This window comes from Syzygium oleosum, unplaced genomic scaffold (genome assembly GCF_021117445.2).
Source record: "Syzygium oleosum isolate NSW1041296 unplaced genomic scaffold, Sole_v2.1 Sole_v2.05, whole genome shotgun sequence".
Taxonomy (NCBI): domain Eukaryota; kingdom Viridiplantae; phylum Streptophyta; class Magnoliopsida; order Myrtales; family Myrtaceae; genus Syzygium; species Syzygium oleosum.
The window spans coordinates 9,404,466-9,428,722 of record NW_026607489.1 but is presented as its reverse complement, the minus strand read 5'-3'; the positions used below and the strand labels follow the sequence as shown (position 1 = coordinate 9,428,722).

The 24,257-nt window shown below is 41.9% G+C and overlaps 4 protein-coding genes and 1 long non-coding RNA gene across 7 annotated transcripts; 2 read left to right on the top strand and 3 right to left on the bottom strand.

The window, feature by feature from the left end:
* Positions 1 to 4,351: 4,351 nt before the first annotated feature.
* LOC115681650 (chlorophyll a-b binding protein CP26, chloroplastic) lies at positions 4,352 to 6,643 on the bottom strand. Its single transcript, XM_030605647.2, has 6 exons — positions 6,375 to 6,643; positions 6,156 to 6,240; positions 5,893 to 5,943; positions 5,667 to 5,787; positions 5,425 to 5,559; positions 4,352 to 4,813 (listed from the first exon to the last, which is right to left on the bottom strand). The coding sequence occupies exons 1-6, from the start codon at positions 6,568 to 6,570 to the stop codon at positions 4,553 to 4,555; spliced, it is 849 nt and encodes a 282-aa protein (XP_030461507.1). The 5' UTR covers positions 6,571 to 6,643; the 3' UTR covers positions 4,352 to 4,552.
* Positions 6,644 to 7,243: 600 nt separating this feature from the next.
* Positions 7,244 to 9,441, bottom strand: LOC115681655 (glycine-rich cell wall structural protein 1). Its single transcript, XM_030605653.2, has 3 exons — positions 9,175 to 9,441; positions 7,691 to 7,865; positions 7,244 to 7,530 (listed from the first exon to the last, which is right to left on the bottom strand). Exons 1-3 carry the CDS (start codon positions 9,350 to 9,352, stop codon positions 7,437 to 7,439), a joined length of 447 nt encoding a protein of 148 aa, XP_030461513.1. The 5' UTR covers positions 9,353 to 9,441; the 3' UTR covers positions 7,244 to 7,436.
* LOC130138193 (uncharacterized) lies at positions 8,001 to 9,168 on the bottom strand. The gene is made up of 2 exons (XR_008816609.1): positions 8,623 to 9,168; positions 8,001 to 8,525 (listed from the first exon to the last, which is right to left on the bottom strand). It is a non-coding gene; the product is annotated as an uncharacterized LOC130138193 (long non-coding RNA).
* Positions 9,442 to 9,567: 126 nt separating the features above from the next.
* Positions 9,568 to 18,183, top strand: LOC115681651 (uncharacterized protein ycf45). Of its 3 annotated transcripts, none has more exons than XM_056311538.1 (9): positions 9,568 to 9,869; positions 11,531 to 11,593; positions 13,703 to 13,780; positions 14,059 to 14,276; positions 15,084 to 15,156; positions 15,281 to 15,565; positions 16,581 to 16,702; positions 17,638 to 17,688; positions 17,943 to 18,183. In XM_056311538.1, exons 1-9 carry the CDS (start codon positions 9,645 to 9,647, stop codon positions 17,974 to 17,976), a joined length of 1,149 nt encoding a protein of 382 aa, XP_056167513.1. In that variant the 5' UTR covers positions 9,568 to 9,644; the 3' UTR covers positions 17,977 to 18,183. The 3 variants fall into 3 exon arrangements, with proteins under 3 accessions (XP_056167513.1, XP_056167514.1, XP_056167512.1); XM_056311537.1 differs by having other exon boundaries at positions 9,570 to 9,869; positions 16,581 to 16,724; XM_056311539.1 differs by lacking the exon at positions 13,703 to 13,780 and having other exon boundaries at positions 16,581 to 16,724.
* Positions 18,184 to 21,188: 3,005 nt separating this feature from the next.
* Positions 21,189 to 23,236, top strand: LOC115681649 (berberine bridge enzyme-like D-2). Its single transcript, XM_030605646.2, has one exon. It carries the CDS (start codon positions 21,318 to 21,320, stop codon positions 22,977 to 22,979), a length of 1,662 nt encoding a protein of 553 aa, XP_030461506.1. The 5' UTR covers positions 21,189 to 21,317; the 3' UTR covers positions 22,980 to 23,236.
* Positions 23,237 to 24,257: the final 1,021 nt, after the last annotated feature.

The following is a 24,257-nucleotide window of genomic DNA, read 5'->3' as shown; positions in this document are numbered from 1 at the left end:
AAGCTATTTCCAAACAGAAATCGTTCCTAAGAACATAAGTGTTATCATACGCGCCCCAAATAGCTTGCATGGTCACTTAATGGTTTGATTAGATTAAAAGCTAACAAATTCCATGAGTCACGGAGACCAATATGTTGCCTCTATACTCCACCATTGCATCAATGCCACACCAACGCCGTGGACATGTATGGACCGGAGATCCTTCACGAGTTACTACCTAGTCACAAAGTCGATTTACTAATTGGAATTCGAATCACGAAATTTAGATTTCAAAAGATTCCGAGGGGCCGGCCCCCTGTGATTGCATGTTAAAGGGTTGACAATTCATGTCGGCACGATCGTACCCGTAAGTTTTTGTCGATTTCGTGATAGCTTTGGCGCATCGAGATTTCGATTCTAAAAGTTAATTGACTGACAAGGAAAACTAACACTAAATTCAGTGAAGTGGTGTCTCCCTTTTTGTTCTGTGCGACATCGATAGTCTCGGCCTCCATTATTGCTTTCGTATTTCATAGCTAGACTTGGGGCCCTTTAGCTGAAAAGAATCAGAGAAAGCCGTGATAGGTAGGACAAAATTTTCATTGCTGAAGCGATTAAAATTCTATTTATTTCGCAAAAAATAAATAATTTAAAAAATATTTTTTAATGATAATTTTTTTTATCACTTGAAGTAATTAGTCAATAAAAAATATTTTCATTATTAATAATAACATAAATTTGAATATTTTTTTTTGTAAGCATATAAACGATCGATTTTGAGAAAACGCTGTTCAAATTATTTATATTTTACGAAATAAACGGATTCTAACAATAAATCCAAGTGATGAATAAACTTATTGAGGACTGCACGAGAGGTTCCCCACCTTATGTGATTGTTATTGAATGTGGGATGCCTGCTAGTACCATTGTGGAGTGATTGCACTAACTCTGCCCTTCATCTCGGTTCTTTCTCAGGAAAAGATACCATTTTTCACAGGCGTGCGCGATTGACCTTCATTTCTTGTGCAATATTACAAGTTAGTGATGGAATTCATAACTTTTATTACACAGAGGAATAAAGGAACTTGACATTATTTTCTTCGTGTTTCCAATATACGAATTCTCTAATCTAGAAAGAAATCGTTGAAAGAGAAATTGACATTTACTTGAACTTCAAAAGATAAAGAAAGATGAGAGAAGCATTCTGAGTTTCTCTATATTTTTTGACATTTTGTTTCTGTTCCAAAATCTATACTCTGGCCACTGATCTATTCCGAGTAAGGGTATGCAAAGGAACTGGGAACCGCCCGTAACCAGACCGGAACTGGCGGTTCCTGTGGGGACCGGTTTAGTTTCCAGTTCCAATTTACTAGAACTGATAAGTACAGGTCCGGTTCCCGATTCTAGGCGTGGAACCGCTCGCCCCCCCACCCGGACTGGACTAGTAATATATATAATTTTTGAGAATTTTTCCAACAAAAAAAATGAAAACATTTTAAGAAAAATGAAAATCCTAAAATCTCTAATTTAAAACTTAACGCTCGTCAACTAAATGCTCGTCTCGTCTCACTTTTACTTTGTTGGAGTCGTCTCTTTATCTCTTATTCATGTCTCGACTCTTAAGCTCATTGCCCATCAATTCACAGCTTCGACTCTCAACTCCCTTTAATTCACGGTAGCTTCTCTGGCTGTTGATCGCCTCCCTCTCTCGCTCTTGGTTACCTCCATTTGCGTGAAACTTGGTGAGACCGGTTCCATAAACCCACCCGAGAACCAGACCTGGAATAGAAAAAGAACAGAAATATATTTGTGTAGGGTCCAGGTGGGAGTTCCCACCCAGACTGTGCTCACCTCTACTTTGAAGAATAGAAAAATTAACTGATGTACACAAATATATTTCTGTTCTTTTTCTATTCCAATGGACAAAATAATAGAAAAACAGAAATGGTACCGAACATGTCCTTACTAACTGCACATTCTTAATTGAAAGTTGTAATAAGATTTTTTGTTTTATCTTTTTTCCTTTTTTCTTTGACAATTTTACCTTTTTTCTTTGCTTTACAACTAGAAAAATAAGTCTTAAAGTGTAGAATGGGAAACACAAAAGTGAGAAAAATGACACTTTTGACGGTTAAATGAATACGTTCAAAGCGAAACAAAATCCACTTTTGGACTAAATATATAGATTTTAAAAGAGGATCTTTTATAATTAGAGATTAAATTCATGAACTTACTCATTACACTTGATTGGTATTACCTTGGTAATTTTGAAAAAAGGAGATCTGTTTGAAGCGTTTATCCGTGTTTTCCTTTGAGCAATTGTTACCTTCCTTTGTCCTCACCTCCATCACTTCCAACACCTAGGTTGTATTGCTTGAAATAATTAGTCAATAGAAAATATTTTCATTTATCGACAACAATCTATGTTTAAATATTTTCGGGGGACGAAAATATTTTTCAATTATTCATTTTTATAAGTGATACAAGCGACATTTTTAAGAAAATATTTTCGAAATCATTCATTTTCCACGAAACAAATGGAGTCATAATCTCTCTCTCTCTATGAAGACAAAGGAGTGCATTAGATCACCACCTCCACGCAAGTGGCGGGCCCAAACCTCAAGTAACCTTGGCATCGTTGCTGCACATGCGCGCGCTCACACACACGCGCGCATATATAAGAGAGAGAGAGAGATGGGTGGCAATGGGATTTAGACGGTGCGGGTGACATAAGTAGTGGGTAGTGTAGCTTGGATGGACATGGCGACGGCAAAAGAGAAAAAAAAAAAGGCTACCTTTTCCTTCGTCTTTCGGATTAATTAGTTTCCTAATTGGTAGGTTAAAAGATATAGACATCATTCACATGAAAATAAACCGCCTTAGGGAGAAACACCTTACGAATTCCACACTCCGGTTGATCAAGCACTTCCAATATAGGCACATCATAACATTCTAACAAACCGCCTTAGAGAGAAACACCTACATATTGATTATTCGAATCTTTGACTCGACTAATCCTATAAATGCACAAAAACCGTACTGTTCATGTATTTGGTTTCAGCTCTATATGCAGTATTGAATCAACGTCCATCCAATTATATAATTTGTAATATATAGAAATCAAGAAACGATGCAGAGCTATAACCCTATGGAAGCAAGTACGTGCCAACTCCAAATGCCAAGCCTCTCTAGACGCATAATCTCCATGTCAAGCATCAAATTTTGCGCCGAGAAAGAAAGAAACTAGAAAGAGAGACACATCGCTCACAGTGATGGGAAACGAGCAGCTGTTGATGAATCCGACGCACCAAGATCATCGAACGTAAACGATCGAACAGCTGAAAGACGAGAGAAGAAAACAACACCGAAGAGCATTCAAGGTTCGCTCATAGCAATCGTGGACTGTGTGTAAGTGTGGAGAAACCGGTTTGGTCAAAAAAAAGGAAAGCCATTTGCGGGCACCGATGAAGTGCGGTGAAACGAAGGGCTTTGCTTCTTCCGGAGTGAGCTCCCTCGACCGTGGCACTCGCCCGCCACCGGTGTCATACACCATGCCGCATTACAGAAATTCACAACACAATAAAGTTTTCTTTATCATCCTTGTAATGATATACTAACACGCACCGGTTGGTGTTGCATGGAGATGCTTACAACGTTCTGAAGATCTCTCCAAGTGTTAGACGTTTGTGTGTTTGAAGATCTGACGTGAAGTCGGATTTGAAAGGCTTAAAGCCAAAAACCTCAAAGTAATTTCTCTTCAAAGACAGCAGGCCCAGTCATGCGCATGGTAATCCAACTCCATACTCTTCTTTGGAACTGATATGGCGGTAACCAGATCAATCATAACCGTTGGAAGTGATGTATTGCGGATGAACTTCAAGCAATCTAACAAATTTATGTGTCTTCGTCCAAGAATGTTCGATCTATGTGGAGTATTCTTGGTAAATCAAACCCTTTTAAAGGATCTTTTATATATGGAGAATAATTCGTAAATTTACTCATTGTACGTGCATGACATTAACCTAGGTGACTTCTGAAGGATCGAGTTCTGTTTCGATCGTTTATTCTTGTTTTCCTTTGAGCCATCGCCACCATCCGTTTACTCACCTCCATTAAGGCCAGGTCCGTGCCTCCCGCAATCGCTAGCTCGCTGCTTCTAGCCGCCAATGGCATGCTGCATCCCCGCTGCATTGACCGTTGAGATTCAAAGTCATCCGTGGCAGACAGCCACATATTCGATGTCGTCAACCTTCATATGTGGCAACTACAAGACAGTCACTTAGTTTGAGCAATCTTAGTTATATGGACGATGAGTACTTCAAAGTTCAATCAGGTCGTGACAATAGAAGTGACAAACAATTGCGCATTAGTGTGCTGAAGAAAGATTTTGCACATATGATGACAAAAGAATATTCAAGATGTTACAGCCTTCATGGCTAACTTGATCAAGCCCATCTATATAGATCATAAGAGAGAAAGTTCCAAGTGGAAATTCTGATTCATGCCTTCAAACTTTCTCAATGAGATGTACAACTCATTCCCATATTCAAGAGGATGATCTCAAGAGCTAAAATCACAGGGTAGGAGTTCTTTCCGCTGTTCCCGCAATCACAGTGAGCAAGTTGTTTCCGAATGGGTCGCTGAGGTGCTTCGCAAGATTCTCGACAGGGCCCTCCCCGGTAACGTAGGCTTGCAAGAAGAAACCGAGCATGGCGAACATGGCGAGGCGGCCGTTCTTTATCTCCTTCACCTTGAGGATGGCAGCCTGGTCTGGGTCCTTAGCGAGACCCAACGGGTCAAATGGACCACCAGGGTGGAGTTTGTCCTCCAAATCCTAACAAGAGAACAGAGAGAGAATTAGTGGAAGAAGGAACCATGAGATAACCCAATGGTGTGTTTGCGCTGCTGTATTTGTAATCTAACCACAACGAATTCACAACACAACATTGATGGATTTTTCGATCAACTGATAGCAAAAACTGTTCTACTTTCTATATTTTGAAAACTTAAAGCTTGTGATGGTTAAGGATGAAAATCATCTGAGAATATGATCTGAGTGGTGCAAAATTGGCACCACCATAACAACTACAACAACAACAAAGCTTTGGACACTATGCGGCAAGGCATAAGCACTCTACTAAATCATTGCACACCATTCAACACAAAGTCAAAGGCCTCGTATGATTACAAAGTTCAGGCTTAAATTTACGGGTCAAGACTCAAGACTGCTGATATAAGTCCAACTAGCTAGTTCAAGGCCTGCCTGTGGCTACTCTTACAATCAACGGGGCAGCGTTCAATATATATGCACTTACCAGCAGATATTCTCTAACTCGAGACACAACAGTCATCAAAGAGAAATTCGGTTTCCCTACTCAATTATAGTTCATGAAACACATATAACATGTTGAAGTCAGATAATTGGCATAATAACATTTGACCTACCAAGACATTAATAATTCTGTAGTACTCCGCACCACCAACAAGAACAACCTCAGCAATGACAGCAAAAACTAGATTGATGGGAATGTTCTTCCCGAAGTAGTTCAATGTGTTCCCGTCCAGGAGGAGGGCCCCGGTCTGTATCAACAGTCAGAATAGGTATCAGATCAATGTCAAAGGGAAAAACAAAACTGCGAAATTCTACGCCTGTTTTGGAACAGAACAAAACGACCGAAGATGTGAACCTTGAACCAGACAGCTTCGGGGCCACAGTTGGCACCAAATTTGTTGAAGGCCTCGGGGATAATGAAGCCGGCAGCTCCGAGCATGGCCCATCTTCCGTGGATTAACTCATTGGCCTGGTATCTGCAGACAGTATCTCATCGATTTGAGATGCTGATTCATTCTGAATATATATTCGTCGAGAGAAAAGAGAGAGCGACAAGAAGATAAAATGGCAGGCCAACTCACTTGCTGAAGTTTTCTGGCTTCTTGCTGAGGCCAAAAGGATCATAGCCATAGCTGCATGAACATGCATCAGAATTAGCACCACTATCATATCACGATGAATCTAAGAATTGCACTAACTGCTAACCCTCATTACTAGTAGTACCGCTCGCCATGTACAATTATCCAGGAAGATTTAATGCTAGCTGAGTTCATCCCACTAATTACAATTGCAGCATATCTCAAAGATATTACTGCTAACGGAGGGAGAAGAGAAAGGAACTTACTCTCCGGGCACCTCTCCAGTCAAGTACTCGGGTATCTCGGACCGGTCCAAGAGACCATCAGGCAAGAAGATCCTTCTGTCAGGACCTGAAAACCACACGCGCACAAATCCAAATGACTACCCCTCCCAAAAGCTCCTAAAAAAACTTCATGTGAAGCATAGCTTTCACAATGACCAGCAGAAGGCTTGGATACTAACTCTTAAGTGATTGGCCACTCACCATACCACTTGGCGAGCTCCTCGTCAGCTGGAGAGACGGCGACCGCCTTGGCCTTGGCGGGCGGGCCGGGCTTCTTCCTGGAGAAAAGGGCCACGGTCTTGAAGGTGGCCGGGCTGGAGGCGGTCGGGGCCGACCTGGCGGTGCTGCTGAAGTTGAGGGGGTTGCCCAGCATTTCGGAGACTCCGAGAGAAGCCATTGCACGGTGCTCCGGAGGGGGTGGTGCTGGCAGTGAAAGATTGAATCTGTGCGCAATGAGAGGAGGATGAAGAACGGTAGAGAATATAATGGATGGTCTGGTGGATGCGGACGTGCCACATCGGATTTGTGATCCAGCGCATTTGATTGGTGTTGCATGGTGAATTGCAGATGCGCAATCCAATCCAGTCATACCATAGGTCGCCCGGAGTGACGTGGCGGATGAGGAGCCGACGTGGCTAACTGCTGAAATGAATGGATTGGTCCGTTTAGGATAACGTGTCCTATCCTCCGTTGTTCTCTACAGTCTACACGCCCAATGATCAAAATCCTCAGTCACACCGTACTTGATGGCGAAGGACTATAAATTTATACCAGCTGAAACTTCATTAAAAAACAATCATTTCAAAAACCAATTTACAAGTCTATTCAAACCAATCCAATCCAATCTCTTATAATAAAGGATTAAAGCAGAATTAAAAGGTGCAATTTCAAGCATATCACAGAACGTTGCTCTCAACTATTTCGGAATTTCAAATGTTATTTCATCGTTCAAAAACAATTCCAAGAATTGATACGAATGAATGATTGCCAATGCTACGGTCGTGTCTGAAGTCTGACCGAAATCTATGCCGATGACATAGTCAAGTAAACATCAGGTGGGGGGAAAAAGATTAAATCGAAGAACTGCACTTTTGAGTGGTCCTGGGATGCTGCATACGCAGCTGAACGTTAAATACAATCGATACAATGTCTTCCACATTCATGGATTCAACAACTTTGAACAGAAACATACTTCTGTCGAAACATATCGATGCTATACACTATATCATCCCTGATTGACTGCATCAACTTAGGTAACTGAAATCATCTCCTCCACTTGTCAATTTCTCTTGAAGTCGCACTGATGAGCTTCTTCGTGTTGATTACGAGATCATCAACAAGTGCACCAATTTCATCCCTGTGAAAGCCAAGAGATGTAAAAAACCAAGAACCCTGAAAATCCTTCACATGTCACTCATACGTTAATTTGCTTCTCCCAAAACTAGCGACTCAAGCATCACGAATTCGGCTAATTGTCAATTCAAAGGAAACAGAGGGTGTAACTAGAGGTTACTTACTGAGTAGGAAGACTCCCTGAACCATGAAAGACATTTCCCACATTTGAGTATCTACGATTATCATCATGGGCGATCCCCCTTCCAACACCATAACCAAATCCCACACCAACACCACATCCAGCCCCTATCCCAAAGCCAAGCTGCAAACCAGGAATTCCAGGACCAAAGCCTAGCCCTGCAATGTGCCAAAGAACTCACTATTACAACTCCAAACATTATAATAGCTATTGAACATCAGGTCGACAGCACATAACTTTCAAACCTGGTCTGTGACTATTGCAAGGTAAAGCACACACTTACGCACAATTGATATGCTAAAAGAGATAACCACACAAGACAGAATCCCAATGAATGGTCATACTTTACACTATCTCAGAATTAACACCAATTGAATCATCTTGCAGGAAGAGATGGCCCCTTCTCGATGAAAACCAAATAAATCATGTCATCTCCCGTGCACCCCATGTGGATAGAGTTGAGAGTAATACATCAAGCACATAACCAGGTCATTCTCTATTTGTGAGCTGCAAATCTTGCAATCTATGGAAGCCTGAAGCAGTAGATTGGTTTTGCGGAAATATTCACACGGGGGGAAATTGGTGCAAGGGAGATGACATGTCCCCCGCCTCCAACCAAGCACCCTATCTTCAACCACATTCAATTTGGTTATTGCCCCAAATAGTCGTGGTAATACCGACACACTCAACATTAGCGGCTATTTCCTGCATAAATTAACTTTTAGGACGAGTGAAACTGCGACGGCACGGCAACAACTAGGCAAGTCTTGAACATAACTCAAAGGAAGAGCAAGCATCCACAGACATCGTTTGCTCGCCTTCATCTCACATGCAGAACCGGTCGAATGCCCAGGGTCGCAAGTCTTGAACATAACTTGAAGGAAGAGCAAGCATCCACAGACATCGTTTGCTCACCTTCATCTTACAGGCAGAACCAGTCGAATGCCCCGGGGGTCGCAAGAACACTACTTTCTCCGCCAACACAGGATGGACCAACAGAGTGGAAGCATCAAAGTGTCAGCTCCAGATTCATCCAGGAGCCGCTAAACCGCCCCAAAGGAAATTATTAACCCGACCCATGCTTCGTCTTCGAAGTAGAGAGCTATACAGCTCGTATACACCAACTTCCTTGCTCTTTTCTTGCATCAAAAGGGGAAGAAAGCCATTATCCAGCAGCTTTCTCTACCCCTGCTCTCTATCCCACTTTGCGGACACAAGTGCTAAAACTGGAGTCACTCTTATAGAGCGACAACTACTAGCAGCTTAAACCTTTGATACTCAAGTGAAACAGAGTACGCATCTAAACCTGACGACTGTGTAGAACTCTAAACATTAAAGCGACGGGTAGCTTGGAATCACGAGTTCCAGGATTCAGGAATCTGATACTCAAGTCTCTCGCTACTCGTGAAGAAGAAACCCTAAATCGTCGAAGAATCCAGAGAGAGAGAGACAGGCGGGAATTTTTACCGCCCATGAGGCCGACGCCGGCGCCGAGGCCGCAGCCGGCGCCGACGCCGAAGGCGGGGCCCAGCTTGCCGAGCTGCTTGGACCGGACCGCCGGGAGCCTCCACAGGATCCCCCTGCCGTCGTCGTCTCCTCCTCCGCCGCCGCCGCCGTCCCTCGCGCCGCTCCTCCCGCCGTTCATGGTTCCGCAGGCTTCGTCTTCTCCAGAGCGAAGCCGAAGCAGCAACCACCACCGGCTTACAACCTGCTCCCTCTCGTCTCCGCGCGACTTCTGGAGACTTTAGTCAACAGGGCCTGTCTGATTTCAAACTTTTTAATTAAAAAATTCAAGTTTTTGGAAAGTTAAAAGTAAATTTTTAAAAAAAATATTTTCTCGCTTGAATTCCAATTATTATTCGAATTTCAAACCATGTGAATTTCAAGAAGTACGTGGACCACCTTCGAGACATGAGAAACGGAGGAGAGTGACGGCGATGGAGCTCGCCGTCGCCGCCGCCGCCGTCCCCGTCCACCGTTTCGCCCCTCGAGCCTCGACGCGCGAGAGGCCGCCCGTCCGCCTCGTCGGCTCCGGCCGCCGTCCCGCGGCGAGCGGCCGTCCCCGGAGAAGGCCGCCGCGCCTCTCCGCGACCTCCCGTTGCTCGGCGTCCGGCGCCGGTTCTCACTTCGCGGTCGAGGACGATCTCGGCGCCTTGTTGCAGGTCTCGTCCCTTCCCCTTTCTCCGCCTGATAATTTTCGCCGGAATCGCCGATCGTATCCCGTCGCCCGTTATTCCTCGTTTCCGGCCACCGTTCTCTTATCCGTACAGTTTCGCGACTTGCTATATCTCTGGCTGTATTCGGTGCTTTGCGTTCGAATTCAATTACGGAGAAGATTTAAGAAGAAAACTTCTCTGGGTTTCTCCGTAATTGTTAGTTGCTTTGTCGTACGTCTCTCTGCCATAGGTCCTGAATTAGATGAAACTGGTGAGCCGAGCATTGCTCTTGTGCTTCTTTCCATTTTCTTTGCAACTAGAACAAGAGCTGCATTACCAGGAAAAAAACAAAAAAGGAGAAGAAGAATTCGAAAGTATCTTCATCATCGACACTTAATTCGCCCGTTAATCTATATGAATATATATTATGACAAAGTATTCTCTTGCGTGTTGCCTCTAAGTGTGCCGCCTATGGTTTGGTCGGAGATTATAAGAATTGCACACTCTTGCAATTTCTCCATAGAAGTATCTAACTATCAAGCATGTGCACTGTTATATAACACCATTCCTCTCCTTCCTCTTCACTATTTGACCATTTACTTATAACTCATTTGTATTTAAGAAATATTTTCCATTTTAGTATAATAACGTATAGATTTTTTTCCATATTAGTTAGCAGACAGAAGCTTCTACTTGTTTATATGCATCCAGGGATAGGATAATATCTGCGGTATATAATATTCTGTATTGTGTTTGTGGATTTACTTTTTTATAATAATTGGTTGCTCTATACTTTGAAAATTTAGTTACATGTGTACCTTTTACGTGAAATGATACGTTAAAGTAATGTTGAATTTATGCTAAAATGTTCTCTACTCCATTTCAATTATATTTTTGTGAGACAGCGCGGGTAAATGTCTAATGTTATACGTGACTCGTCCCCAAATTGCTTCTTCAAACTGTGACCTTTACTACAATAAGTTGATGTTTTCCCCTCTGTCACTGTTAAAGCTCTTTGCATTTCTCATACTTGTACGATATGTCATTCTAGTGGGGAAATAATTGAAGTTCTTTTTTTTTTTTTTGGTAAGGTAAGATGTATATTGACTTTTTGACGCACCACTTACAAAGAGGGGATAGTCGAATACAAAAACCTCGTACCCAATGGGACACCAATGGTGTTCCAACGGGTAAAAGGTGTGCGACTATGCATAGCTAAACGCGATCTAAGTGGAACAAAAGAGAGCCAAAACAATGGCTAAGGGAGAACAAGAGCAACAAACAATCTAGAAAGGAAGATCACTCAAAGATTGTTGGTGGGATGCCCCAGTTGTTTTGGATTCTCCGGTTGTGGGGAGTGTCTTCCACGGGCTTAAAGGACAGCCCTCTATCTCTTGTGACCTTTATAAGGTGGTTACGAATGGCCGGCAAGGAGAGATTCTTGGTTACGAATTGAAGTTCTTTTTGCTCTTTGTAAAGTTTCAGAAGTTTTGTTTTTTGTAAGAATTGTAAACTTATTGAGTAGAGCGCCGTTGGTTCGAAGGCCAGTGCAAGCAAGATTATGGTTCCAGCTTTTTTTTAACACAACACTCATGTGTGCATAGAATTCCTGTCACAGTAACTTTATCATGCTATTATTGAGTGAATTCCTTCTTTCTGCATCGCAGGTTCTTCCAAGCGACTTGCGTGATGACTTGATGAGTGAACCTGGTCGATCTCAACTCGTAGAGGTTACATTCCATTAAACCTGTGCTGCTAGTACTTATATCGTTATTCTTATGGAATAAATAATTTTGGTCTTCTCTTGCTACTTGCTCACAAGACATACTATGGAGCATAAGTGGCAGATTTTCATATGCTTCATTATATTCATGAGGTTCTAGAACAAATTTTTTTTTTCAAATAAAAGTACCTTTTAATTGAGAAAAGAAGCACTTAGCATTCACGATAGCTTGGGAATAACATTATTTTGCTGCAGCAGAAATTCTATTTGTGGAATTTTTAGATGGAGAGAAATTCTTTTTCTCATTCATATATACTACCTCTTTATAGTGTTATATTTATAGACTAATACACAGAGGAGTCCTAGCAAACAAAATAGGAAACAAAGCCTAAATAGGAGAACAGCTACAATCCCACGATTTGTGGGATTTAACCAGAATAAAAAACTCCTAAATAGGAAAAAAATCTACTCCTAACAATCAGTCAATTTTCCTATGTATTTACAGCCATATAATCTGGATATTTACAGCTCGACACTATTGTATGTTACTATGGTGGCACATTATAGAGAAAATTTGACAAGACCAAGACATGGAGAAGCTTTTTGTAATAGCTGAAAGCACAACTCCTTGAAAATCCTCGAACGAGGATAATATAAGGTGTTTTGGAAAAAAAATGTATAAAAACAAGATGTTGGTTTTCTTATTCATCAAATATTCTATGTGTACTAAGTTTAGTATGCAGGTAGAAACATATGGATAATTACTGAAATGATGATTTTCTTCGTTGTAACTTGCAATGACATGAAACAATGAGAATAAGTCACTAATTGAGATGCTTGCTGTCTAAGTCACAAATGGAGATGCTGGGTATCCGGGTCATAGTTTCGACCTGGATGGCTGGGTCAAGTGTTTGAGTTCTACAAGTAGGTAAGCATTAGAAAGGGACTAAGATTTAGTACTTGCTTGGGGTTGTTGTTATGTCTTGTCATATCTCTCTGTGCTGCCTATAGAAATGGCCGACGAATATCTTATACTACTCTACAGCTTTTAAAGCGTTCAAGACATTAAGAAAAGAAGGAACTTTTTGATGTAAAGGAGAAAGCCCCCCTCCAATCAAAGCTCCAAAAGCATGTACAGTATATCCTAGAATCCAGCTGTGAAGTGTTGTGACTTTGCGGTGCTTATGCTCGTATGTGTTGCTGAATACCTAAAAAGAGTGAGTAACTTGAAAGAAGGCAACTTTTTGTTGATAAGGACTCCCGGATGCCACCTACCGCCATGCATTATGTTCTTTCTTCTTGCATTTGAATTTGGTCAAAATCCATCACAATGAAAACTGGATTTTCCAAGTATGTGACATATTTCAGTACATTCGGCAATGTTTTCCTTCCAAAATCATGTGACTGAAATGAGTGCTTTCAACACTTCTCTAGGACGGTTTTTTCATTGTTTAGACGTTCTCTGAGACTTAATCAGAGATATATAAACTTTCCTCCTTTATAATTTCTTTTAAATTGCATTTTTTCTTTTTGCAGATGCTAGGCTTGATTTAGTGCTCGTCTGTCATTTTTATTTTTTCTTTGAAGTTCCATTCATTGATGAGTATTTTATGCTGGCCTTCAGGTTTATAGAATTAGAAGCATCAGCATAATGGAGGTTGTGTCAAATTACATAGTGTAAAACTTAATGGAACGATCTTGGATTCTTGACAGTGTTACCTTCTGTAAAGAAAAAGAATTATTTGCATGATCCCTTTGGCCATGTTGTGGATAGCCTGGAGACAAAGAAGGAGAGCAATTTAATGCACACATTGCCGCTTGTGTTGTATTTGGAGAGTCTTGGCTTGTTATTCGAAATTCTACTGCTCAGATGCCACATGAGTCTAGATGTGAATGAAGACAGATTTAATTAGATCTTTCTGCTAAAATGATATTTTACTAGGGATTGCTATTTTTAAAGATCACATTATCTTACCGATGAAGATATTCTTTCATTCTCAGCATAAAATGAACAGGAGCTTTTTGCACAAAACTTGCTGATTCAGTTTTTCTCTATGATTTCCATTCCTGCCTAGATAATCTAAAAGGTAACAGTTGCCTTATGCTGTTCGAACAGGTGATACTAGATTTGGGCCGTTTGCCTGAAGCACGTTATCAAGGTGAAATTGGTGGAAAATACTTGAGGCAAACTGAGGTGATCAATGGGTTCTCTTTAGTGTTTACATTTTGAACTTGCTCAAGCGCCAACTTGTTTACTGAATGAGTTCAAACTTCTCAACTTTTTTCTCCCTCCATATGTTTGTACTAAATGATTACTTTTAACATTCCATTGTGCTTTGACAAAAAAAAAAAAGAAAAAGGAGAAATTCTAGATTTAAGAGAGCACTTTTGCAAAAAATTTGACATTGCTTGTGGTTGGAAATTAGATTTACAGTAATTTTGTCACTTTCCTGACCCAATATTGTTATCTAGGTTACAATGAAAGATTTGGAGATTGCGCTAGATGCTGTTGGAGAATTTATAGACAATAGAGCTGGCATGGCAGGTACCTTGCATAGGATATCTGCCATCAAGAACAGGGAGGGGGCCGTGGTTGGTTTAACATGCCGAGTTGGCAGGGCAGTCATTGGTCATGGTGACATGGTCTATGATTTACTTCGATACGGGAAGAGCATCCTGTTTGTTGGAAGGTGAGCATATTATTTACCAATGTTAAAGGAAAGAAAAAGGTCGATTGGGGGTCATCCCAGCTCGAGTGAGTAACGATGTACATATGCTGTTGTGCATTCTATTGTATTGTGGATTTTTCCTTCTAAGATATTTCCTTTCAGGACCCTTGAATATGACACAAATATCTTTTCGACCTATTATATGGTCCACAAAATGCATTATAATAGGTGGCGCTTCCCTGCCCATGAATAATGCATTTGTGTTTTTCCCAGGTTATGCGAAATGAATTTTCAAACTAATGATAGTGCATAAGAAACGTTGAGGATTTCTTGTCTGATTTAAGGCCATTATATCTATACTTTATATGGACAACAAAACACATCTTATGTGTCCTAATACCGTATGACCCAATACACGAGCTTCCAGTGCAGCCATGAGAAAATCACTTTAAAGAGATTTTTTTATCATTTATTTCCTTCTTTCTGATGAATTCTTGCCTAGAGGTTCTTTCTTTGAGAGGTACTGTTTAATTGGTAATTTCTTTTTTTGATTTTTCAAAGAACTTCTAGTAACTAATAATCATATTGTAGTAGTACTTCTTGCCAAACTGTACACCGCTGCTGGAAAGAAATAGCCATTTCAAATGGCAGGCTAACAGGGGCTAGCGGTGATGTAAAACCTATGGATGGGGTATTGCTCTGCTACCTTTAATAGGTCGGGCCAACTCGAAAAAGGGCCCCGGGTTTATACTTATTTCTTCTTTAGCAATTATGCCCTTTAATTATGCTGTGGAAACCTGCTCTGATGTACTTTCTTATATTGGAAAGGCCAGGTGTTGGTAAGACAACTGCAATGCGAGATCTAGCTCGTGTGTTGTCTGATGAACTTTGCAAAAGAGTGGTAAGTTGAGCTTCTTCTTTGCAATGCTTTCTCATCTTTGATTCTACTGTGTCTTGTCTGTCACCACCTCTTCGTTTCCCCTGAAAGATTAGAAAAACCTCTGAACTCACTTCTCCTAATATAGGTGATTGTCGATACAAGCAATGAAATAGGTGGATATGGAGATGTACCACATGCAGCTATAGGAAGTGCCCGAAGATTGCAGGTTCCAGAACCATTATTGCAGCACAAGGTCATGATCGAGGCGGTGGAGAATCACATGCCTGAAGTGATCATAGTTGATGAAATTAGCACTAAGGCCGAAGCTTTTGCTTGTCAGTCAATCGCTGAAAGAGGTGTCATGCTTATTGGGACAGCACATGGTGAAACACTTAAGAACATGCTAAAGAACCCTAATATTTCTGACCTGGTGCGTTTGAATTTCTGAGGATTTTTTTTGGAAAACTTGCAAATTATCAATTAATCATGTCCATATGGGGTTATATTATTTACACCTTCTTTGCTCAATTTTCTCTTTGATTTTGCCTTCCACCTTGCGCCACAAGAATATGAAAAGCCTAGACCTATGAATTGCTCGATGTGACCAAGCATAACGCGGTAATTTAAGATGAAAGTTCCCCTTCAAAAGTTCATCGAGGAAAATTTAGATGATGTATTTTCCAACTATCTTAATTTCCAGAGCTCTTACAATCAGTAAGTTGTCATGTTCTAGATGTACTGGCAAGTTTCCTATCACCTCTTAGTATCTTACACCTACTGATGACAACTACTCTTGCTGTCTTATCGAAGTAGGTTCACCCTGTGCAAAGCAGATGCTCTGTTTCTTTGGTTTGAGATGGGAGAGAACGGATAGGGATGTGGATGATTTTCATCAAATTTCAGCGCTATTGAAACATCTCTATTAGAAAAGTGCCATAGAGATTCTCACTCTAGAGTGTTATCCCTTTATAACTGAACTGCTCATCTGGAAATACAATTGTCCTGATGATTTCTTCAAATGGACAACAAGTGCTTCTGAATATCCCTTTCATCCTAGTCTAAGTATCATGCAAAGGATCTTGTTAATGAATGTCTACGGGGCACTTATAAACATACTTATTAAGGAATGTTTTGATTTCTAAGCATTAATTACACAAGAACGAGAAATGCAACTGTAAATTGTTCTTATTTGGTTACTTAACAACTTCCCTTAAGCCACTCATTAACAGACTCCTTATGCAAAAACTTTCATCCTTGAATCAACTTCTGTTTTTGAGGAGCAAATGCCGGATTTTGTTTAGATTTTGGATGTTGAATTCCTATACCTTGATGAGAGTTGCTCTCACATGTTATTGTGTATTTTGTCAATAATTAAAGTGGTATTGTGATTTAAGTCTTTATATTTCTCTTTTTGATTGATCATTGTGACTTTAATATATGCTCAGGTCGGGGGAGTAAGAGCTGTTACTTTAGGCGATGATGAAGCTCGACTAAGGAGATCTCGAAAGATTGTTCTTGAGAGAAAAGCTCCTCCAACATTTCCTTTCGTGGTAGAGATGAGGAACAGGTGCTATTGGGTGATGCATCGGGTATGTACTGATGCTGTTCACCCCCTCTTGGCTGAATCAGTGAAGCAATTCTTTTTCTTTTTTCACTGCGCACATAGTTTGAGCGAGAGTCTCTTTTCATTGGCTATATGAAATATTAATTCTTGACATGGAGCATTGAGCCTGTTTCCAGCAACTCAAGCTTTTGGGAAAAGGATTGCTTAATATGGTATTGGAGCTCACAGCACATGAGGGGTTTTGAATCCCGGCACCTTTTCTCTTGGTCACTTTGTTTTTTACTCCTATTGGATTCTTGATACAAATTCTACTCTTATTTTTTCATCATTAATAGCAATGAAATAACCAAAAAGCTATTTAACTTTACATCTAATTCATTCTTCGATTAACATACTGCAATTTCTTGACATCATTGGATGCGTTCAAAAAAATTCTATTATTCATATAAAATTGTAACTAAAGTTATATTCAAGTCGCAGAAGTTAATTTCTGATTCTATTTTATTTGTGTCAACATTTTAAATATAATTGCTTCATATAACTGCTCTATGCTATTGGGTATCCACTATGGCCGCATTAGTGACTACCATTGTGTGACTGCTTCTCTGACCATAACCACAATTTAAAACCTTGCTTGACATGGTGTTAAATGACTGCTGATGTTATGTTGTTAGATGTTCAGTTTATGTTCGAAACATGGTGGTTACGACTGTTCTTTTTTTCGCCTTCTCTGTTATTGTGTGTATGTACCTTAGTTGGATTCCACTTGCTATTTGTTTATGTTGTGGTTGGGCATCTGTTACTTGCTAGTTGATACTTACCAAATACATGGACATCTGAGCTTTATTCTTTAAGAGGAAATCACCTAACAATGTGGGACAATAAATTATCGACTTAATTATGCTTTCAGATTACCAATTTTTCACCTTGTTTTGCAGACAGAAAAGAGCGTGGATATGTTGCTTCATGGTAAATTGCCTCTTGTTGAGGTAATGATTTCAACCTATGCAACTCTTTTTGTCAGAGAACCTAATGGAATAACAATCTAGTGACATAGAACTTCAAGTGGATTTACATGGAGTATGGTCTTTTGCCTTTGCTGGTGCCTGATTTGTGATTAACTGGCAGAATGAGAAATAATCCCTTATTAATCTGTATGATTCTTGCCATCATTGACCTAGAATACAGTGATCTCTTTTCTTCGGTTTCAGTTATACAGCTTAGAAGCTCCTTGGTTTTTCAGATCAGGAGGCGAGATGACCAGTTCAAGGTTGTGATAGAGAGGTGGAAGACATGCCATGAATAATATATGTGAATAATTTTTCCCCTTTTATTTGTTAATTTCTCGAGACAAACTCCGCCTCTTCATCCAGCTATTTTTAAGCATATCTTTGTGCTAGGATGTGAGTTCCGACCAATACGCAATTACATTTTTTGAAAAGAAAACACGCCCGAAATGGTTATGCAGTGTCCCGTTCTGCCAATGTTGATTCATTCCACCTCTTTCGTGGTGCTCTGGGAATCCTGCCTCTGCCTCTACATCTGGAAGTTAGAAGCTGTCCCAAGACATATTATACCTTGCCCACCACACAATTGAATTACCATAGCCTAGCTTCCTACCCCCGATTGACCGATCGTGACTTTGAAAAAGAAAGAATAGAAGTAAAGAACTGGGCTTTTTGGGGTAAAGAGAAAAAGAGAAATTAGTAATGATTCTAGACCACGACCCGTATTATGGCTTCTGGCTAGAAAAAAAACGTTTGATTTACATTTTCGCCTCATCATGTGTTTTCTAACAGCCATACTAGTGGAAGGAGTCTATTCCCCTTTTCAGCCAAATCATTTCCAGCGAGCAAGTGAGGCATATGCCATATGGCAAGAACTATGATTTGCGATGCGAAGGGCTTTCAAAGAGAAGGCGTTATCAGTACATAAAACGGTAGTCTAGAAACGCCTTTCCGAATCTAATGGCTTTTGAATAGCTGAGCGCTGATTACAAAAGTCTGATTAACCATGTTAAGTAGCCAATTTTGTAACTTACCCTATCTTGTACAACTAGATTTACATCTATGTGAACAGTTGATTGCTGTTTCATACTTTCATGAGTATCTACGAATTCCAGGTTTGTTGGCTTTACATGTCCCGCATAGGTACGGTAGAGAATTTATATCGTGTGATTTTACTTTTTCGTGGTGAGTTCATTGTTGGAATCGAAAAAGAAGGTGCGGAAAGTCTTTTCAGGACGATCTTCCATATTCGTTGGGTCTGAAATCTGATACAAATGCATGCTTGACAGAAAAAATTAGGCCCTTTTTTTTCAAGCTGAACCGCAATCGATTGTCTCCTGGAACAGCAGTTGAATTACCATAGAACCATGTCTACGAATCTACCTAGAAGAAGCTAGATCACCTTCTTTCATGGCACAAATTCTAAAGTCTCCCTGTGCGCGCACGCCCGAGTTATAATCATATAGTGCCTCCCTTTTGTCTCGCTTCAGTATACGCCGCAAGCTAATATGAAAGTCCTGCCGTGTTGAAGATTTATAATGATTAATGGATATATCTGCTCATATGATTCCGCCGGTAGTCATAAAAAACATCTAATGGCAACAGAAACGATTCTAATGTGCTATATCCGCTTGGATACTAGTCTAAACATGTCAACACTCGACAAGTGGCTGCCTAAATCGACATTTCTTTGGCGGAGTAGAAAATTAGAACGGCGACTGCTAATGTTGTCTATCGACAAGAAAAGTTATGCAGTCAGGACAAATCGCTCCGGGTTAACTCTCTGTTCCGGCGAAACGCAAGAGAGAGGTCAAGCAGAGGACAGCACTTTGGTTCAGCCATCTGTGTTGATGGTGATGGAAGAGTGCGTTTGTAAATCCCCTTGATGTTATGTTAATTAGGGCCAGTGAGCCAAAAACTCCTAGCCCTATCAGGCTTTGGATCATGCAATTGGCTGCGAAGTGCTTGCAAAAGAAATTGATTTAAGCATGAGGGTGCGTTCTTAGTCATCTTTTCTGCAGAAAGAGACCGGCAAGGCGTGATCCGACCGGAATGGTTTTCTTGCTTCTTCTTGTGTGAAACCAAGGGGAAAATTGTTTAAAAAGTCTTAAACCTATTGCACTTTTGCTAATTCAGTCCTCAACCTTTTAAGTTTGCCAATTCAGTCATAAACATTTTCGCTTCTTACCAATTTAATCCTAAACTTTTTCACTTTTTGCCAATTGAATTCATCCGACCAATTTTGGCTGATCGGCACTGACGTGGCTGCCGGCCATCTGGCCGACGCTGACGAGGTAATTTTTAAATATTTTTTTTCGAATTTTTTATTCTTTTTTTTTTCTGCCCTTCTTCCCTCTGGCCAATTTGGCGATCAGCCAAAGGCATAGGCCGGCGAGGTCGACCTCGCTGGTCTTTGGCAAAGCTCACCCCTGGCGAGGGCGAGCCTTGCTCGCCGTTGCCAAGCCAACCTCGCCCAACCAAGGCGAGGCTAACCTCGCCGTCGCTGGGCGAGGTGAAACCCAGCGACGGCGAGGTCAGCCTCGCCCAGATCTGGCAAGATTCGCTCGACCAGCCATGGCGAGGTCGACCTCGCCGTCGCTGGGTTTCACCTCACCTAGTGACGGCGAGGCCAGCCAACACCGTCGCAAGTTAGCCTCGCCTTGGTTGGGCAAGGTCGGCCTGGTAGCGGTGGGCGAGGCTCGTCCTTGCCAGTGGCCGGAGGGGGCAAGCTTCGCCAAAGTCCGGCGAGATCGGCCTCGCCGGCCTGCGCCTCTGGCCAGTCGTCGAACTAGCCAGAGGGAAGAAGGCAAAAAAAAAAAAGAAAAAAATATTAAAATTTGAAAAAAAATATTTAAAAATGCTACGTCAGCGTTGGCTAGACGGCCGGCGGCCACATCAGCGCCGGCCGACTAAAATTGCCCGGATGGACTCAATTAGCAAGAAGTAAAAAGGTTTAGGACTGAATTGGCAAATTTAAAAAATTTAGGGCTTTTTGGACAATTTTCCCGAAATCAGGAGCTGTCAAATTGTTTATTAGGAGACATCATATCAACGTTTTGGCATGGATGGAGATGTGGGTTACCTCCACATACAAACAGGTAAGCAGAAACACACAAGTGGCTTGGACTTCATGATTGGCCGGCCTCAGCTCCTGCTCCATTCTAGGATCAGGTAACCTGTGGCATCAATTCGATGAGTATTTCTTCTTTGTTTGTTCTCCTTAGCACTTTGCTGAAAATGCACGCATGTTCCATGAACCACTATGTTGTGAAACATGTTCGACCTCGAGATACCGTCGTACAGGCTCAGTTCTATCAAGACACTCAACCGGTCGCAATTTGGAAAGAATTTGGCTAGTTGTACATAAAGAATACATGGACTTGCATATTTTCAGACCCTTGATTGGTATTGCAACCTGCTTTTGTCACCATGCAATGGAAGTTTGAGCCCCCATTAAATACGCAAGACAGGAGTTTCAACTTCGGTAAACTACTGCAAAAATTTAAAAGAAATGGCCGGCCACGTATGCGTTTGTCTTCAATGAAGAAGGTGATTCTCCACTTTTCCATTAAAGTCCCTCCTTTGCTTTGCCCTCTTCTCAATCCCAAAACATGATGGTGATGATGATGAACTCCATCAAACTCTTCTTAATTTGCTGTGTGTTCGTGGTCATGTCTCTTTTCGCTCCTGCTCTCTGCTCATCCACATACAACATTGCTTCATGTTTGACGCAACACAACATAAACAACTTCACCACTATCCCCACCACCGAAAATGAGTCGACACAGTACTATGCGCTGCTCAATTCCTCCATCCATAATCTGCGGTTTTCAGGCCCTGCGGTCCCCAAACCGGTCGTGATTATCTTCCCGGATAGTGTCGAGCAGCTCAGGAGTTGCGTTGTGTGTTGCAGGGAAGGCGCGTGGGAAATCAGAGTACGGTGCGGTGGGCACAGCTACGAAGGGACTTCATGGGTGGCCACCAACGGAGCCCCGTTTGCGGTCATCGACATGATGAATCTAAATCAGGTCCGCGTGGACCTTGCCACCGAGACAGCTTGGGTTGAAGGTGGGGCTACGCTAGGAGACACCTACTATGCCATTTCACAAGCGAGCGATGTCCACGGGTTTTCAGCAGGGTCGTGCCCAACCGTGGGAGTGGGCGGACATATCAGCGGTGGCGGATTCGGGCTATTGTCAAGAAAATATGGACTAGCGGCAGATAATGTGGTCGATGCGCTCCTTGTAGACTCAAGGGGGCAGTTGTTGGACCGCAAAGCCATGGGGGAAGATGTGTTTTGGGCAATTCGCGGTGGCGGCGGCGGCCTCTGGGGGATTATCTATGCCTGGAAGATCAAGTTATTACATGTGCCACAAAAAGTGACAGGCTTCATAGTCTCTAGGCCAGGAACAAAACACCGAGTAGCAAAGTTGGTCGACAAGTGGCAGCACATTGCACCTAACTTAGAAGATGACTTCTATTTATCAGCTTTCGTAGGAGCTGATTTGCCACAGATGAAGACAACAGGGATTTCAGCTACCTTCAAGGGCTTCTTTCTGGGTCCAAGAACTGAAGCCGTCTCTCTCATAATCCGGAAATTTCCAGAGCTTGGCATTGAGGAAGAAGATTGCAAGGAAATGAGCTGGATTGAGTCCGTCCTGTTCTTCTCGGGGCTTGGCGATGGAAGCTCCATTTTGGACTTGAAAAACCGGTTCATAGACTACAAGTACTTCAAAGCCAAATCGGACTACGTGAGGTCTCCAATTTCCTTGAGTGGGATCCTGGAAGCCCTGGACATACTCGAGGCAGAGCCCAAAGGGTATGTGATCCTGGACCCTTATGGAGGAATCATGCACAACATAAGTAGCAAATCCATTGCTTTTCCGCACCGGGAAGGCAACTTGTTCACAATCCAGTACCTCGTCGAGTGGCATGAGAACGACAACGAGGGAAGAGACGGGTACCTGAAATGGATCAGAGGGTTCCACGATTCGATGACGCCCCATGTCTCAAGCGGTCCGAGGGCAGCTTATATCAATTACATGGACCTTGATCTTGGGGTGATGCGACTGATTGATCCTAGTGCTAGTAACGATGGTGCAGTGGAGATCGCCCGGGTGTGGGGTGAGAAGTACTTCCTGGGGAATTACGAGAGGCTCGTGCGAGCCAAAACAAAGATCGACCCTCTCAATGTGTTCAGTAATCAGCAGGGGATTCCTCCCATGTCTTCAGGTGGCGGTGCCGGAACGGGACATCTCGACGTAGCGAAATGAGCTCGATAACATTGTCGTAGGCGAAAGAGGAGAAGAGGAAAATGTGGAGGCTTTGTTCATGGTGATTCGATGCATATGCGCTTACAAGATGAGGGATAGGAGTTTCCTGTTTGCATCAGGTTGAGTCTTGTAGGTGGTGGTTGTTGTTATGCTACGAGTCTCACGTGGTTTGAACTAGAAAAACGACCACCTGATGTCTCGAAGCCAGGGTAAATATGATTTACATTACAGTTTTATGCCACTCAAATTAAGCATCAGCCTAGTTGCATGAGCCACTCTTGATTAGAATCTCTGTATCGAAAATCACGACTTCCTCTCCAATCCAAAAAATATCGTATGCGATACTTATGCCGTGTGACGTGTTTGCGAATGCTCTCATTAAACATAAAGCAACGGCAGTCACGCTCGTCTATAAAAGAAAATTTTTTGAGTTCATCGACACATTGAACGATTTAAAAAGTACTTGATATACTTTGTGATTTCTCCCCCTTGTAGGGTGTGCCAAAAGAAGTACAAATTTGTAAGTTCAGACCACCATCACTATGTATTTTGTTCGGATTCGGTGACCAAAGAAGGATTAATATTTCCTTACCTAAAGAAAAACTAAAATTTATCCCATAAACTTATCTAATGATCTTGTGCAACAATTCAATAGCTCTCACTCATTGTGCTAAATTGGAAAAAACAATCTCATCCATTAACTTTCGTCCATTGACAGTGCACAAGGTCTGTTGTGTGAGTACGAAGAATTGCATTAAGGAGACTAAACAGGAACAAAAGGGATCCACCAATGAAGATCCTTCTCCTTCCCATTTTCCGGAAAGGAAAGGAGGATCCGTGCAAAAGTGATGAAGGGAAAGAGATCCAAATGAATGGTAAGAAAAGAAAAACAAAGGGGTGAATTCAACAATCAAGAGACATTACACACGCTAAATCATATGTAATGTCGGTAGCCAGGAGCCGTGGCAATAAGGCCCCGTTTGGTTCAGCATTTAGAATGCTCATTTGGGTTCTAAAGTCCCTTGGCCAAATGCAAATGGTGTTTGGCAATTTTTTTTACTCACTTTGGGGAGATGCAATTGCATTTGAAATGCTCTCCAAGAGACCTTTGGCCAATGCAAGGGTGGAGGTGCTTTGAAAAGTTGCAATTTCGGAATGCAACTTGTACTGCTCATCGTCATTGTTCATCTTCCCCAGAGGCAGGTCCGGCGACCGGCGACCGCCGCCTGAGGGCTAGCCCGACCCCGGCGACCACCGCCTGGGGGTTGCACGACCCCT